The sequence below is a fragment of the Balaenoptera borealis genome (genome assembly GCF_965194805.1).
Source record: "Balaenoptera borealis genome assembly, chromosome: 12".
Lineage (NCBI taxonomy): Eukaryota > Metazoa > Chordata > Mammalia > Artiodactyla > Balaenopteridae > Balaenoptera > Balaenoptera borealis.
In genome coordinates, this window is record NC_138869.1 from 69,176,105 (window position 1) to 69,193,161 (window position 17,057).

Genomic DNA, 17,057 nt, shown 5'->3' on the forward strand with positions numbered 1-17,057 from the left:
CACACACACACACACACACTGCCCATCCACTGCTCAATGTGCACAAAAAGGCACACACACATTCTGTACACACACACTTCTGTACCCATAACACAATTCCCCATAGTAGCCCCACTCCACTCCATCTACACAAACACACACACAAACACACACACACACACACACACACACACACACACACACACACTAGCACCCAGGACCCAGCAGTCATTGGGGCTGTTTGTAGCTCAGACATGACACAGCACAGATAGAGCCCCAGGGTTGCCTGAGCCTCTAAGAAGCCTGGTGGTCTGAACTGGAGGGACTTCAGAGCTCCCCTCCCCACCCTCGCCTCATTCAGAAGCCCAGAGAAGGAGGGGGTGTATCCCATGTTGACACCATCAGGGGCAGAGCTGGGTCTCAGGACCATACGCTGGTGTGGGCCAGCCTGCTTTGTGACCCTGGGCAGGTCCCTCGCCCTCTCTGGGCCTCAGAGGAGATCATCTCAGAGGCTCCTTTTCATAATCTGTACTGAGAGGAGCCTCCTAAAAAGGGAGAAATCAGAGGCAGGTGGGGTGGCCTGGAGAGACGGGGGGGAGGGTGCCGAGAGGGGGGCTGGGTCCCAGCGCCTGGAGGTGGGAGGGTCTGGTAGCAGGATGGCAGGGACCGCACTGGGAGCAGCGTGCTGGCAGGCAGCCAGGGGAAGTAACGGGAAGGCAGAGCAAGGGCCTGAACCGCCATGCTGTCGGCCACCTGGCTGTGTACCTTTACACCCTGAGGAGGCGAGGGAAGGGGCCTCCTGGGATTGTTGAGGGTAATGTCTCAAGCTGCCAGCTTCCTGGGGCGTGGGCGGCTTCCACTGATGGCTCCGTGGGCCCCCTGGGTGCTGCGGGGCGTGTGGGCCTCTGCCTGCAGCGGGGAAGGCCTTTCGCTGGCCTGCTGGGGGTGGAGACCCAGCCCACCGTGTGAGCTGTTCCTCAGCGGCGGTGGCTTTGGCTCAAGTGTGCAGGGTGGCCTGGAGCAAGGTCTGGTCTCAGACCTCAGGGCGCTCACTGCCAGCCTCAAGGTCTGCTTCTCAGAACCCCCAGCCTGCTGGGTCACCATTGGAAGACAGGCCACAGGCCTCTCTGCACCAGACCCAAGGGATTTGGGGTGGAGGGCGCAACTCCTGCCCTTGAGGAGCTGCTGGAGAAGGGGTGGGCGCCTACCAAGGAAGGCCCAGCGGGAGAGGTGCCCCAGAGCTGCAGGGAGTGGTGTGGGCTTGGGAGGGGCTCCTGAGTTAGACAGAGTAGGTTCAAGTAGTCCAGCCGTGCCTCCTACTGGCTGTGTGACCTTAGACAAGTCACTTCACCTCTCTGTGCCTCCACGTCCTCATCTGTAAACAGGGATGGTGAATCTACGCTAGCCCACTCTTGTGGTGTCTGCTGACCACCAGGTGAAGTGCCTAACACATGACAAGCAGCCATCCGTGGTTGCTTTGACTGCCGCCTCACTGAGGCCAAGCATCCCTAGGAGCTCACCCCAGGCTCACTCTTCAAATGCTGTCCACAGGATGGCGACTCCCCCAGGTACAGCTCTAACCCAGCCCTCGTCCCTGAACCCCAGACTCACATAGTCAACCACCGACTCAACAGCTGCACTTGGACGTCTCATGGGCATCCCAAACTCAGCACCTCCAGAGGACTTCCGGATCTCCGCCCCCCATAGGCTCCGCTGCCGTCTCTACCCCGCCCCGCACCCCCCCACCCCAGTGCAGACACTCCTTCCTTCCCATCGCTCACACCAACGACTGTGGAGTCATCCTGACTCCCCTCTGCGCCTCTCATCCCACATGCACTCCATCGGAAACCCAGCCAGCCCCACCGCCCTGACACAGCAGGAATCCCCCGCTCCTCACCACTCCTGCTGCCAGCAGCTCCTGTCGGGATCATTACAACCACCTCCAGCAGGGCTCCACCCAGCAGCCAGAGGGATCCTTTTAAACCTATGTCCCAACGCATCCCTCCCTGCCCAGAACCCCACAGTGGCTCCCTTCTCACTCCCGGTAAAAGCCAACATCCTTCCCACAGCCTCTGGGTCCTACACCATCTGCCCTGTCTGCCCCTTGACCTCGTCCCCTCCACCCTCCTTCCCAGCCCCAGCCTCCTTACAGTGGGTAAACGGCTTTTACACCCCTCATGTTGTGTGATTGTTACAACACCTGTAAGGACTGCAGAGGAAGGGTCATGGCCCCAATCTATTGATGAAGAAACTGAAGCAGAGAGGCCAGCTGGCTTGCCCAGGATCCCACAGTTAGACACAGAGCTGGGGTCCTCGGTCCCTCTGATTCTCCCTATCTCTGGCCTCTGACTTCAGTGACTCCCAATCCTTCAAGATAAACCCCCCCAGCACCCAGGCAGCGCTGGGGCAGTGATGTGGGCAGAGTCCACGGGGCCCTTGGGGTGTATCTAGACCCTCAGGCCAGGCTGGCAGGATGGCCTGACAGAGCCAGCAAGAGGCAGCTCATCGGCAGCTCCGGCCAGTGGAGGGTGGACCCTCAGCTGATGCTGCCAGGTACCCCCGCCTGGCCTTCGGGGTGGCTTGGGGCCAGGGAGAGAGGGAGCGAGTGCCCAATACATCACCCACCTCAGGGACCCATGGGGATCCTGCAAGGGCAGAGAAGAGGGTGGAGAGAGGAGGAAGAAAAGAGGAGTGGACAGAAAGGAAGATGGGCTGAGTAGGGAGAGAGGTAAGGGAGAGTATAGAAAATAATGGGGAATTCCCTGGCAGTCCAGTGGTTAGGACTCCATGCTCTCACTGCCGAGGGCCCGGGGTTTGATCTCTGGTCGGGGAACTAAGATCCTGCAAGCCACGTGGCACAGCCAAAAAAAAGAATGAAAGCGGAGGCAGCATCCCAGGCTGGCAGAGAGGAGAGAGGAAGGTGGGAAAGAGATGGGGAGGAGAAAAAGGTGGGGTGGGAGAGGCAGGGATGGAGAGATAGGGAAAGAGAGAGGAGAGGGAGAGAGGAGAGGCAGAGGGTAGAGAGAGGGTGGGAAGGAGCAGGAAGGAGAGAGATGAGGAAGCGGAAGGTGGGGGGGGGGGCAGAGAGAAAAGGGAGAGGAGGCAGGAGAAGAGAAAGGGAGAGAGAGAGGAGAGAAACCCAGAACCTCGAGAGAAAACTGAGACAGAGAGAAGACAGAATGAGGCAGGAATGAAGGCACTTCCAGAGCAAGGTGGGAGGCCAACTAGCCCCAGGAGGCTGCCCCCTGCTTACCGCCCTCACCCACCCGCAGCCCCTGCCGCTCACCTTGTCAGCCGACTGCGAGGTACCAAAGAAGATGGGGATAAAGGCGAGCCAGACGATGCAGGTGGTGTACATGGTGAAGCCGATGGGCTTGGCCTCGTTGAAGGTCTCAGGCACTCCGCGCGTCTTGATGGCGTACACGGTGCACGTGACCATGAGCAGCATGCTGTAGCCCAGCAGGCAGATGAGCGACAGGTCCGAGATGTCACACTTGAGCACGCCCCTGGCGAAGCGGGGGTCGAGCGTCCGCTGGTCCTGGAAGTCCACCACCGAATGGGAGGGGTCCACTACAAACCACACGCAGATGCCCAGCAGCTGCAGGGAGATGAGGCTGAAGGTTATGGCCAGCTGCGAGGCGGGGCTGATGAAGCGCGGGGCGCTGACCGACCGCTTGCCCTGCTCGAAGATGCGATAGATGCGGTTGGTCTTGGTGAGGAGGGCCGCATAGCTGATGCTCATGCCGAGCCCCAGGAAGATCCGGCGCAGAGAGCAGGTACCCAGGTCGGGCTCGGCGATCATGAGGAAGGTGGTGGCGTAGCACAGGAAGATGCCCGCCAGCAGCACGTAACTCAGCTCGCGGCCCGAGGCCTTGACGATGGGCGTGTCGTTGTAGCGCACGAAGGTGACCACCACGAAGAGCGTGGCAGCGATGCCCACCACAGCCAGGAAGAGGGGCAGCACGGCCCAGGGTGAGTCCCACTCAAGCTTGATGATGGGGATGGGCTGGCAGCCCGTGCGGTTCTCTGTGGGCCGCATGTCGTAGGGACACGTCTTGCAGGTGTAGCGGTCCACCTGGTACTGGTACCCCGTGCAGGGCTCGCAGTGCCAGCAGCAGGGCATGCCCTTCACCGTCTTCTTCCGCTCACCCGGCTGGCAGGGCAGGCTGCAGATGGAGCGGGGCAGCTGCTGCCCGCTCCCCGGCCATTGCATCCGCTCTATCTGGCAACAACAGCGCAGAGGAGCGGGCCTCAGGACGTGCCGCCAAGTGCCCTGGACTGCCCCACTGGTGGCACCAATCTGAATCACTTAGTTAGTGATTTTAGTTAGATGGCTAAAATCCAGCTGCCCGGGCCCTGCCAGGATCAGCTGAATCCAACAGTTGCATTTAAATAAGCTCCCCGGGGCAGGATTCAGACCCAGCTGACCATGGGGGAATCCTGCTGGAATACAAAACTCCCAAGGGTCATATGGAGAAACGCCCAGAGACTGGCAGTGACAACCTAGGGTCACATGGCAGAGTGGAGAGAACCCAGCAGTCCCGACTCCCAGCCCCATGAGGCCTTGCTACTCAAAGTGGTCCCCAGACCGGCCACATCAGCATCACCCAGGAGCTTGTTGGAAATGGAAATTTCTGGTCCAACCCAGACCCACTGACACAGAATCTGAGTTTTAACAAGACCCCGCGGGTGACTCCTGTGCACCCTCAAGTAGAAATGTGCTATGGCTCAGCCCACTGGGCCTCCCCCAGGCGGCACAGGGACTTGGGTTCAGAAGAGAACAACGAATAAACATTCAATCAGAGGACCAGTAATGTGTGCCCACGGGTTAGCGTTTCTTTGCATCTTGCTCTAAATGAGTGCTAGTCACTGTTATATGTCTCTGAAGACACAACTGCTGCAAGCTAAGGAGCGATAGAAGCTGGCACGCCCTACTGAATGTGTCACAAAGTTCTGGAAAGTAAGCGAGAGCCCCATAGAGCTCCAGGCACTGGGCAAAGGGTGCCTGACTACACCTGGGAGCCGTATTCAAAGCATCAGTTCTAAATAAGTGGCTCTTAGGAGAGTTCATGCTTAGAGAACAGCAGGCTGTGCTCTTTGCCTTAAGATGTCGTCCTCCTCTGTCCAGACGCAGTCCTCCCCTTCGTCACCTCTCTCCCCCCCAACCCCCCCAAAACTTTGAGCCCCTGAACTCCAGCATGACTTCATCTATCCAGAGTTCTTGCCCTGCGAAGGGGCAGCAGGCAAGAAGACCCCAGGCCAAGGGAAAGGGCAGGGGCAGGAAGGGCAGCAGAAGCCCAGCCGCCCTGTTCTTCTGTTCCAGGGTTGGGGGGCTCAGGGCCCTCTGAGGTCTACGGTGGGACATGGAAGGAAGCCCCAACTTGGCAGCAGCAAACCCGGGGGCAGGGCTAGTCGGCGACTGCCTCCCCTTGGCCTCCCCTCCCAGGGTTGGGGTGGCCTCTCTCCGCCCCCTAGCCCCCTGGGACCCCTCCCTGCCCTCCCGCCAGGTGCTTACTCTGAGGTGCAGGTGGTCAGTCCAGGAGCCGATGACCTTGTACTCGGCAGAGCCGTTGTGCAGCTGGTACTGGTAGATGTCATAGCGCCCAGGTGCGTCTCCGTTCTCATTGAAGGTCACAGGGTTCCCCGCGATGCCTGCGGGGGCCCGTGGGGGTCACACACTCAGTTTCTTTGCTGAGCCTTCACCCAGAGTCAGGAAGGATCGTGAGCCCAGGGCAGAGACACCTCTGTAAGGAACCCCTTGGAAGCATCTGAAGAGACCTCCACGCACTCCCACCCCATGGAGCCCCAGGACCCCTTCCCCAGGGTTGGGTGGTGCCCCCACCTGAGAAATTGACGCTGCGGATGTACTTGAGCAGCTGGGTGCCGTCCACAGGGTCCATGCGCGGGCAGAGCCCCACGCGGCCCGGACACAGGTCACGGTGCATGGCGTGCAGCGCGTGGCCCATGGCGTACACGGCGTCAATCACAAACTGCACCTTCCCCTCCTGCTCGTACGCCGAGTCCTGCCCAATGCGCTCGCGGTCTGCAACGAAATATTCAGAGTGGGGGCGCCCATGAGGCCCACCATCCTCACAGATGTATGGTGGGAACCACAGCAGCCCCGTGGGGCCCGGAGAGCCCACCTGGGCACACCTAGGTCTCTGGGCCCCCGGCCCAGTGCTCGCTCCATCACCCCAGGAGATGGTCTTGTGGAGGGCCTGGGGGATGGTCCTGAAGGTCTGCTGCCCTCCCTACTGTACCGCTGGACCCTGTGCCCTGAGGCCCCAGAACAGCCAGGGCAGGCTCCCTTGTCCTCATCACCCTCGGAGGGCAGTGAGCCTGCGGGTCTCCCTGTGGCCGTGGTGCTTGCCTGCCCTCCCCCAGCCTGGCCTGGACCAAACACGGGAGCAGCTGGCCCTCACACAGGCAGGAGCTGTGACTGTCGATGAGGGCAGTGGTGCCCTACAGCAGCTCACCCATGGGTAGCCCCAGCACAGGGTACGGGTGGGGAAACTGAGGCCCAGAGAGGGTGAGGGACCTGCCACAGGTCCCTCAAGATTCAGGACACCAGATGCCCTCAATGACTTCCAGATGCCCCAGACACCAGAAGGCACCATCATCCCCATCCACTCCTCCCCCATGTCAGTGACATCCCCCCATTAGCCACAGTGAGTGAGCTTTGCAAAATGGGGAACCCACCCCACTCACCCCCTTCTCACTGCAAACAGCAGTGGCTCCCCAGGGCACCGTGGCCTCCCATCCTCACCCCCTGGGCTCTGGGCACACCCAACCCCTCTGCTCTGGGCCCTGTGCAAACTCTTTGGCTGCTGGAGGTCTCGATGTCCTCTTGGTAAAAAGATCATCATCCTGCCTCACAGAAGTGCTGTGAGGCTTAAATGAGATGAGATACAGAAAACATGTGGCATATAGTGGCTGACTAAGCCACATTGTTATTATGCTTAAGTGGTCAGAATAGAGGGTTTCTAAGGTGGGCTACAGAGGTCCCGGGGCCAGAGCAAGCCAGGAAGTCTTTCTGGAGGAGGAGGAGCTCCTGGCCTGGGCCCTGGGTAATAATGATGATGAAGAATAAGGACTGCTAACTTCTTTTTTTTTTTTTTTAACTTGCTCCTGTTTATTGTTTTTTTTAATTTTTAATTTATTTTTGGCTGCATTGGGTCTTCGTTGCTACACATGGGCTTTCTCTAGTTGTGGCGAGCAGGGGCTTCTCTTCCTTGCGGTGCACAGGCTTCTCACTGTGGTGGCTTCTCTTGCTGCAGAGCACGGGCTCTAGGCACATGGGCTTTGGTAGTTGCAGCATGTGGGCTCAGTAGTTGCAGCATGCGGGCCCTAGAGCACGCGGACTTCAATAGTTGCGATGCATGGGCTCAGCAGTTGTGGCGCGTGGGCTCTAGGGCACTTGGGCTGCAGTAGTTGTGGCACGCGGGCTCAGTAGTTGTGGCTCATAGGCTCAGTAGTTGTGGCACACGGGCTTAGTTGCTCCGCAGCATGTGGGATCTTCCACAGACCAGGAATCGAACCCGTGTCCCCTGCATTGGCAGGTGGATTCTTAACCACTGCTCCACCAGGGAAGTCCCAGGGGCTGCTAACTTCTATGGAGCATCCACTCTGTGTCAGGCACTCTTCTAAGCTCTTTATGTATATTAAGTCATTGAATACTCAGAACAATGCTATGACGTGAGTAATTATCCCCATTATAGAGATGGAAAAACTGAGGCACAGAAAAGCTCACTGGCATTCCAGGACCACAAAGAGCTGGATTTGACCAGGTGCTCCAGATCCCAGCCTGTGCACCACACTACACCTGAGAGATTGTAAGAGCCTGACTGCAGGGGGAGGGCAGGAAAGTGGGGGGGGGATGGGGCAGGGGCTCTGAGGTGAGGACAGAGGGGCCAGAGGATGACAGAGGAGAGGAAGGGAGAGTGCTAGGGAACCCCAGCTTCCCCCCCCACAGCCCCTGCATACAGCATGGCCTGCAGCCTCCTCCCTCAAGGCCAGGACAATGAAATTTACCCTCATACACACACACACACACACACACACACACACACACACACACACACACACCATGCCTCCCTGTTAGAGGGCCAGTGCTGCACCTTACAGAAGTAATTCCCCAGCGGCCAGCAGGGTGAGTGGCTGCACCTGTGTCCCACCCCATGGGCCACAGGCCTGGGTGTCCCATGGGATCCCAGGGATCCACAGATCACCCCCTAGATTCCTCTATTTTTAGCCAATGCATGGTCACTGTGCCCTGCTGCCCAGGGCTCCCATGGAGCTGATGGCACAACTCATATCCCTGTCTTGGCCACCAAGACTCTGTGACCAAGGTCAGAACCTGACTCCAGTACCCCAACCTCAGGGTCAGAGATCAAAGGTCCCCAGTACACAGACTGGACAGTTTAGGGGCAGATGCCCAGTTGGCTCTGGGGGCACTGCTGGCTCCAGAGAGAGCCCACAGCTTCTACGGCATGGCCTTGGGGCTGGAGACAGGGTAGTCTTCAAGGGGGCTCACCTGGCTCTCTCAGGGGTCAGCTAAGCCCCTGGCTACCCACTACACTTCATTCACACAAGACTGTCTGGGCTGAAACCCCAGCTCTACCACGTACTCTAGCTGTGATCTTGGACCTGCCACCTCATCTATCGGGCTTCAGTTTCCTCATCTGCAAAATGAGGATAATGATGGTACTTACCTCATAGGTCAGGGTAGGGTCCCTATGAGGATAAATGGGTTTATATTCACAACGGGTCATAAGGAGGGGCCTGATGCTTGCCAGGTGCTGCAGAAGTTTGTTAAACACAAGGGTACAAAGAGTTCTAAGCCCTGCCTGCCTCGGAGCTCCTGGGACAGCAGAGCTTTGCTAACAGGCAAAGCTCTCTCTAGGCCACGGCACAAACGGAGATGGATGGACAGGAGAGGCGAGTTCTCCAGCCTCAGCAGCCTGCCCTCTTGTTCAAGGCTTCTGATCACAGCTTCTGAGAGCCAGGAGAGAAGCGCAAGGGACAATCCTGTCCCCAAAGGGTGACAGAGGGGCCTGGGGCAGGGTTGCATGGAAGGGTCCAGCCCCAGACCCCACCATCACCCCCAGCCCCCAGGTCCTGCCCTCTGTATCCCGCTGCTCCATGCTCCCAAAGCTCCCATCACGCCCTCATTTCATATGGATGAGAGACTGAATTACTAACCAGGACGGAGGGGGAGGCTGCAGCCACTGCAGAGAAGAAGCAGCTCTATCCCAAGGCCAAGGACACACCAGGCCAAGGGACCCTGGCTGAGCTGCCCTCAGCCCCCTCCTCTCCCTATCTTCCCAGGGGTCCCTCCTCAGTGGTCCAGCTGAAGCATCCATCCCTGGGCCACTCAGGTCCAGGACCACGTGCTCTCACTGGGGTCACGAAGCCACCTGCACTGGCACTGGAATACAGATGACCCCACAGGAGGTCCTCACCAGGGGAGCCCACCTCTGCCTGGGGAGGTTCCCGTGGGAAGGGCTTTGGGGTCCTGTGGGCTGTGGGCTGTCAGCAGCCCTTGAGCACTGCCCCTTTGGGATCTCCACCCCAGAGTTGTCATGGTGCCAGCCATGGACTTCTGGAGATTTCCCAACACACTTTCACGTCCTTGACTTTTGTCTCAAGTCTGCCCCCAATTACAAATGAGATAACAGGGCAGTGAGGTGCCCTGCAAAGGGCCTTAATTTGAAAGGGAGCGGCGGGCCTTGAGTGTGACTCCCTACACACACACACACCCCCCTCAAACTCCAAGGGCACTTCCCCTGAGCCCCACAGGAAGCAACAATGACAGAGCCTAAGTGTGCTCCCTTTGGGGGAGGGGGAAGGGATCACAAACACAAGTCAAACAAGGTCAAGACATGCTGTCCTGAACGTCGGAAGCTGTGCCCATAACCAGTGCAGCTCTCCGCACACCCTCGACTCTTCAGCAAATAACCCTGCAGCATGGCTGGTGCTTCCTCTCCCCCGAGCCTCTGGGATGTAGGCCAGACTGGCCCCCATCACAGAGGAGGTAACTGAGATTTGCAGGTGGTCGAGTACGGTACCCAGAGACTTGAGGGAATCCTGGCCCCCAGCAGGTGTTCCTACCCACCTGGGGATTGGCCTGGCTGGTGAGTAGCTGGGATTTGAACCTGGATCTCTCTGGCTCCCAAAGAATTTCCACCACCCTGAACTGTCTGCCTCCTTCTTCTCCCTCCATCCAGCCCCGACCTGCCTTCCCCCTTCTCTGGGGCTCAGGCCTTGCCCCAGTTGTCTGGCCAGGCCTAACCAGGAGCTAAGGATCCCTGTCGCCAGGGCTGGAGGACACAGATGGCCATGGAGGGAAGCAGGGGGGTGGGTCAGAGAATCCCCTTTCATGGGTGGTTGGGACCCCCAGGCCCAGACAGGGGAACCACAGTTCTGGCAGGAAACAAGACACACATTTCTGAGAGCTCCTAGAGGAGATAAATTCCAGACACATGGCAGCAATGACAGCAGCAACAGTTTGAAGATGTCCTAATTGTGTCCCGAGGCACAGTGAGCCGGAGATGTGTTTGGCTCGGCCACGGATGACAGCCAGCCCCGGAACCATCCGGGAGAGGATTTTCTCCGTCCAACCCCGCAGCTGTGGTTACTACAGCGACTGCAGCCTTTGTCTGCAGGTTGTAAATTGTAATTGAAATGAGTTTTCAAGGTTGAAATAATCAGAGTTCCTCCCTGTCTCCCTGCTCACCTCTCCACAACTACTCACCCCACCCAGCCACAATCCTCCTGAGTTCTAGGCTCATGTGTACACACACACACACACACACACACACACACACACTCCCTCACATAAAGGTATACAAAATCAGCCACATATACACTCACGTATTTTCACATCTACACATATTAAGTAGCAACACACAAACCTGCATGCATTTATATACATCCCTATACACACATCTATGTTCAAACATGTAGAAACGTAAGTGTCCATATAAACACATACTCTATATATTGGGTTGACCAAAAGTTTGTTCGGGCTTTTTTTAAGATTCTTTCTCTTTTTTTTTTTTATGTGGACCATTTTTAAAGTCTTTATTGAATTTGTTACAATATTGCTTCTGTTTTTATGTTTTGGTTTTTTGGCACGAGGCATGTGGGATCTTAGCTCCCCGACCAGGGATCGAACCTACACCCCCTGCACTGGAAGGCGAAGTCTTAACCACTGGCCCATAAAGGAAGTCACTCGTTTGGGTTCTTGTAACATCTTACGAAAACCCGAACAAACTTTTTGGCCAACCCAATACACAGCTACACAATTAGCATGACACTCCTACAAGCATGTGGTCATTCAGATTCACTGTCGGCTGAGAAGCCCCACAAGCAGGTCCTGACAAGGATGTGAGTACAAGTGTTTCATCTGGGTGGTGATGGCTGGAAGCACAAATCGGGGGTGAGGAAGTGAGGCGGAGACGGGAAGGGATGGGAAGACACTAACGCCAGGTGTGAGGCTCAACCCTGTGGGGGGCTCTAGAAAACTGTGTAGCCTATGCCTCAGGGCTGTCCCATCTGAGGGGATAAATAGCCCCGCTCCCACCAGTCTCAGGCTGCAGACTGCTCCCGGGGGCATTAACTCCATTGGCAAAGCAGGGCTCGGGAGCGCCGAGGGGACCTGGGGCACCACACCCACAGGTTAAAGTCCACACGTGTAATCGGCGTAGGTGTGTGGACATACCACACACATCTACACACATATAAACTTGCACCTACATACAAATGCACAAACATACACACCAGTTTTCATCCCTTGTGCAAACTTCCAGGGAGCAGGATAAGAGGGTCCTAGGATGCCCTCCCCCCAGGGAGACCTGTCTAGTGTGTGGTTCTGCCCTGGACCAGCCATAAGACCCTGGTCAAGTAAAATTTACATCCCCCAGATGTAAATCCAGGGTAATAATACTTACCTTGAGGGGCCACTGAGAGGATTCAAGGAGGCGCAGACGTAAAACACACAGCATCATGCCTTATACATAGTGCTCTCTAAGCCTCCGTTTCCCTCTCCTCCCTAACACTTCCCCGTGGATAACTCCCCACCCCCGGAGGCCTCCCCCCCGCAGCCCTTGGCCACCCCTCCATCCTGTCTGCAGCCCGGCACGTGCTGGGTCTTCCCAGACCCCCAAAAGATGAGGGTGGGGGGCCCAGGTCAGCTCACCCACTGACACTCAGATGGGGGAGGAAGCTGCCACCTGTGCTTCCTGGCCAGTCCCCCTCTTTCCTGACTCTGCCTGTGGTTGAGCCATTCTCCTCGTCACCTCCCTGGAACACGCAGGTCTTTCTGAGGGTCCCTGAGTCCTCTCCGGAGGCCAGGCTCCACCACCCCGGCATCCCCAGAAGTCACAGAGCAGGCTCCCCCTCCTTGTCTGGAGTTGCACCCTTGTTCTTCAACCCCACTCACACCACGGTGTCTGCCAGCCCCTCCCCTTGAACTTTCAACCTCCATCAAGCCACCTGTTTTCCGGGTAGGGCACCTCTAAACAACTCAGCCTGGTCCCCCCACCCCTAGATCTGTTCCGCCAAACTCTGCCACAGCTCTCCGCCAACTCCCGTCCTGGGGACCCCTGAGCCAGCCCCAGTGTCTTGGGGGGTTAGGGGTGGGGGCCCGTAACGGTCACCCCCTCGGGGGCGGGGAGGTGAAGGGTCTTGCCCAGCAGCGGGGGCGGGGGGTGGCGGCTCCTGACTGTCTCCCAGGTGCTCTCTTTCTGGCTCTCAGTGGTGGTACAGCCCAGGGCTCCCCGAACTTGAGCCAGCCTCAGGCCCCTTTTGAAGGAAAACAATTCTGTCCCAGGATGATCCTAGGATGAATATGGCCCCGGGATGAAAATACTGATGTCAGAGGCTGAAGCCCTGGCAGTGACAGCTACTGCCAACTGCAAATGATCACAGAAGCAGAGAAGTTGTCTTTGCAATCTGTAAAGACCGCTTTCGGAAGGCCGTCGAATGAAAATGCCAAGTTCAAGAATCGTCATGGAACTCCTAGTTCCCTGAGAGTCTGACCTCAAGAACGTATCCCCAGATGTCCACAGACCCTAGTTCAAGAAACAGGACGTGGACGTCCGGCCAGATGGGAGCAGCTTGACACCCCACTCCCCCGCCCCCCCCATTCAGCCTCTCACTGGCCTGCCGAGTTGCTTAGCATCTCTGAGCTTCGATCCCCTTGTCTGTAATGAGGTCGGCTCCCGGGACCATTAGAGAAGAGTGATACCTGCAGCAGAAGCCACACTCTGCACCTGCACAGGCCAGCTCCCAGGGAAGGTCGTTCTCTACCCCTCACTGGTTCTGCCCAGCCCAGGGGCCTGGGCTTAGCTCTCCCAGACAGGGTCAGACTAGGGCCAGGGGTGAAGGGGAGGCAGCTCGCGGGGCCGAAGTTACAGCCAACTCCCCATGTGGATGCCCCTTCTCCCCCATCACCCAGCCATGCTCCTTTTCCTTCCAGGAGCATCTAGTTTTTCCTCTACTGGATCTTTGCTGTCAACATAGAAATATGTTTTAATTTCTTCCATTTAAACAGAAACCATTTCTCGACCCCACTTTTCCCCCAGCTAGCATCCCTCTCTCCCTGTTTACAACAAAACTTCTCAGAAGGGTTGTCCTTACTCACTGTCATCAATTTTTCTCTCCTCCATTTTTCTCCTGACCAACTGCAGTCTGGGTTTTGCACCCACCTCTCCCAGGAATCTCCACGTGGCTATGCCTGACCCTCCACCCACCCCCCGTTTCTCAGCGCACCACCAAGAACCTCAGAGTCATCCTTGATTTTCTGTCATCTTTCTCTCACCTCAAATCCTTTAGCAAACTCTGAGACCACACTGCAAAACTGATAAAGAATCAGACTCCTTCTCACCATCTCCATGGCCACCACCTGCTCCAAGTTCCCATCACCTCCCACCTGGACTACAGCCCCGGCCCCTAACTGATCTCCAGCTCTGCCCTCACCCCCATCTCTGCTCCAGGAGGCAGCCAGAGTGAGCCCATTATAACATAAATCTGATCACGTCAATCCTTTTTCAAACCCTGCCGTGGCTTTGTCTCATTTGGCATTAAAAGACTAAATCCTTACAAATTGCCAACAAGGCCCACAGACCTGTGCCACCCCGCCCCACCTCTCAGACTTCATCTCCTACCTGTTGATCTCTCTGCTCCAACCACATGGGTCTCCTCACTGCTCCCCAGACCTGCCAGGCCTGAGCCTACCTCAGAGCCTTTGCACATGCTGTGCCCTCTGCCTGGCATGCTCTTTCCCAGTCACCTTCCCAGTGAGGACTTCTGACCTCCTGATTTAAAGGTGCAACATCCCTAGTCTCCCAGAACTCTCCAGGAGGCCTCCTGGATCTGTCCTCTCTGGTCTCATGATTAAGCTCTCTGGAGGCCCTCAGCTCTGACTACTGGGACCACACCATCATGTACCACCTTGTCTTCAAGGCCATATCATCTCCCACCTGCAGGGGGAGCTCCCCAGGGCAGGTCAGTCCCCTTCACAGAGCCCAGCATAGGGCTGGGGACACAGTCAGCCTCTGAGTAAATGCCAGCTGAACAAGTAAGAAACAGCACTGAGGGGAAGGGCTCAGGACCCCTGTGGCCACCAGGTGGCTGTTGGCTTGGGCAAATGTGAGTTCCTCTAATGAGTGGCACAACCTGGCGCATAGTAGGTAATCCCAAATGTGGGTCTTCCTTCTTTTTCCCAGGTTCCTTTAGGAATGTGGAGGTGAAAAGAGCCACAAAGCCAGGCTGGAATAGCCAGAGGGCCATGGGGCTGGGATATCAGCTGGCCTGAGGCAGGACATCCCTGGAGCCAGATGGCCAGAGTTCAAATCCCAGCTCTGCCATTTACTACCTGTATGACCTTGGGAAAGTCTTTAACTTCTCTGTGCCTCGGCTTTTTCATCTGTAAAATGGGTTGCTGTGAAAAGCAAATGCAAAACACTAAAACAGAGCTTGACATGTAATAAATGCTATATAAATATCAGCTGTTATTATTGTTATTGCTGCTAGCCCAGGCTGGGTGATCAGCATCTCCCCACACATTCCCAGCTGCCATGCGGCCACCCTCCCTCTCAGAACTCCCGGCCCCTGGGAGCAGCAGGCAGTAAATTTCTCCTATCTCCTCATAAACCAGGCCTTCCTCCGCTCAGCCATCACCTGGCTGGCAGTCCTGTCAAAAAGACGGATGCTACATCTGCCTTGTTTACAGCTTTAATTCCCAAGCCCTGCTCTGCAGGCTCCTGGGGAGGGGGCCAGGAGAGGAGGTGGGAGGTGGGCACTGCCCTCCCACAGGCCTTGACAGCTGCAGAGACACCCTGCTCAGTGACCCCTATCTCGCTCAGGTGTGCAGCAGCCCGCAGGTCATCTTCTAGTGCTTCCAGCAGATCACCTCCACTCCTTCTCTGGGAAACCATGAGCGAGGCAGCTCTGCTAGGGACAGGGCTCTGGGGGATGGAAGTGGGTAGTATGATCCCCATTTTACAGATGAGGAAACTGAGGCCTCAAGAAGTGACCTGCCCCAGGTCGCACGGCTAGGAAGTGGCAGCACTAGGATTCACACCCAATTCAGGGGGACTCTCACAGTTGTGTATTTGAGAAAGAATGGGTGCCCACGACCCCTTGCCACTTTGAGACACACCAGCCCACACCAGCCCAGTCTCCAACTGCCAGTAACTGCCACTCTTCTGAGACTCTCTGGCCACAGAAGCCCTCTTTGCCAGCCATTTGGCATCTGGAGGCACTGAGGAATTAATACCCTCTGGGAACAGCCAGCAATGATTGACAGGAGTTGGTGTACACACACCCCAGCTCCCTCACACCTCCAGTGGGATGATTGCCAGGCGTGCTCCTTTCTGTCTCCAGAGCCCCCGGGGGGAGTGAAGCTCCAGCTGCTCACAGTGGTAACCTGCTTGGTATCACACCCTTTATGTCTGCCTTCCCTCCCCTACCAATGTTTCCTGGGATTCTCTCCCAAAGAAACGACTGGCTCTCAATTCCTTGTCTTGAGGGGAATTCAACTTTTTTTTTCTTGGCCGCGCTGCACGACTTGTGGGATCCTAGCTCCCCAACCAGGGATCGAACCCGAGCTCTTGGCAGTGAAAGTGTGGAGTCCTAACCACCAGACCACCAGGGAATTCCTGAGGGGAATTCAACTTAACACAGCCTTGAAGGATGGATCGGATCTTCCCAAGTGTAAGACCCCAGCATGAGAAGGTCCTTCCCACCCTCTGAGAAGGTCATCAGGCCCATCTGTTGCCCTGGGGAGGGAAGGCACAGACTTGGCAAAGCAAAGGGCAGTGGAACACAGGAGTGGCACTCGCTCATGCTGAGATCGTGGGCCGGGCCTGAGGGACTGAGACAGGCAGAGGCTGACTATTGAAACCGTTAGCATTGAGGGGACCAGAGTGGGCCCACCCAGTGTGGATGGGCAGGCAGCCTGGAAGAAGTGAGCGTGAAGCTAGGCTCGGGAGACAGAGTGAGGCAGGTGGAGAATACAGGGCTAGCTGAGGGCAAGCTGAGGGCAAGCGAGAGGGTGGCTGGGGGCGTGGGAGGAAAGGAAGTGGGAGAGGCAGGTGGGGCACCAGCTGGAGAGCCAGGTTGCCTGGGTATGAATCCAGCTCTGCCAATTCTCTAGCACTGCGATGTTCACCAATCACCTCAGCGTCCTCTTCTGTAAAATGGATGCAACACTTGTGACAGCCTATACCACCCACCCTCAGGATGGTGTCCTCCCCATCGGGGATCCCACAACCGACAGAATCCTTACAGCAGACTTGAGCTGTTAAATTACCCAGTTGCAGGTAAATCCCACCTCTCCCCCTCCCTCTCTATCAACAACAACCACCATTTTATCAGCGCTGATCATACACATCCTTTTTCAGCCAGCTTCTTCATACTCTTCAAACACATCACCAATCCTCCCAACAACCCATTGAGATGGGTGGTGACTTCCCTGCCTCCTCTGAGACTCAGAGAGGCTAAATAACATGTCCAAGGTCATACAGCAGGGAGGAGGCAGAGTCGGACCCAGACCCTGACACGTTGACAGGTGC

General features: G+C 56.9%; 1 protein-coding gene across 9 annotated transcripts in view; it reads right to left on the minus strand.

The window, feature by feature from the left end:
- The window catches only part of GRM4 (glutamate metabotropic receptor 4), a 112,457-nt gene that overhangs the window by 11,032 nt on the left and 84,368 nt on the right, over positions 1 to 17,057 (minus strand). For all 9 annotated transcript variants that reach the window (XR_014232190.1, XR_014232191.1, XM_082345060.1 and 6 more), the window contains 3 exons: positions 5,822 to 6,022; positions 5,495 to 5,631; positions 3,266 to 4,201 (listed from right to left, as the gene is read on the minus strand). Coding sequence is in view for 7 of the 9 variants with exons in the window: in XM_082345060.1 (XP_082201186.1) it covers positions 3,266 to 4,201; positions 5,495 to 5,631; positions 5,822 to 6,022 (1,274 nt within the window). In the remaining 2 variants the exon portion in view is untranslated. The remainder of the gene's footprint in view (positions 1 to 3,265; positions 4,202 to 5,494; positions 5,632 to 5,821; positions 6,023 to 17,057) is intronic.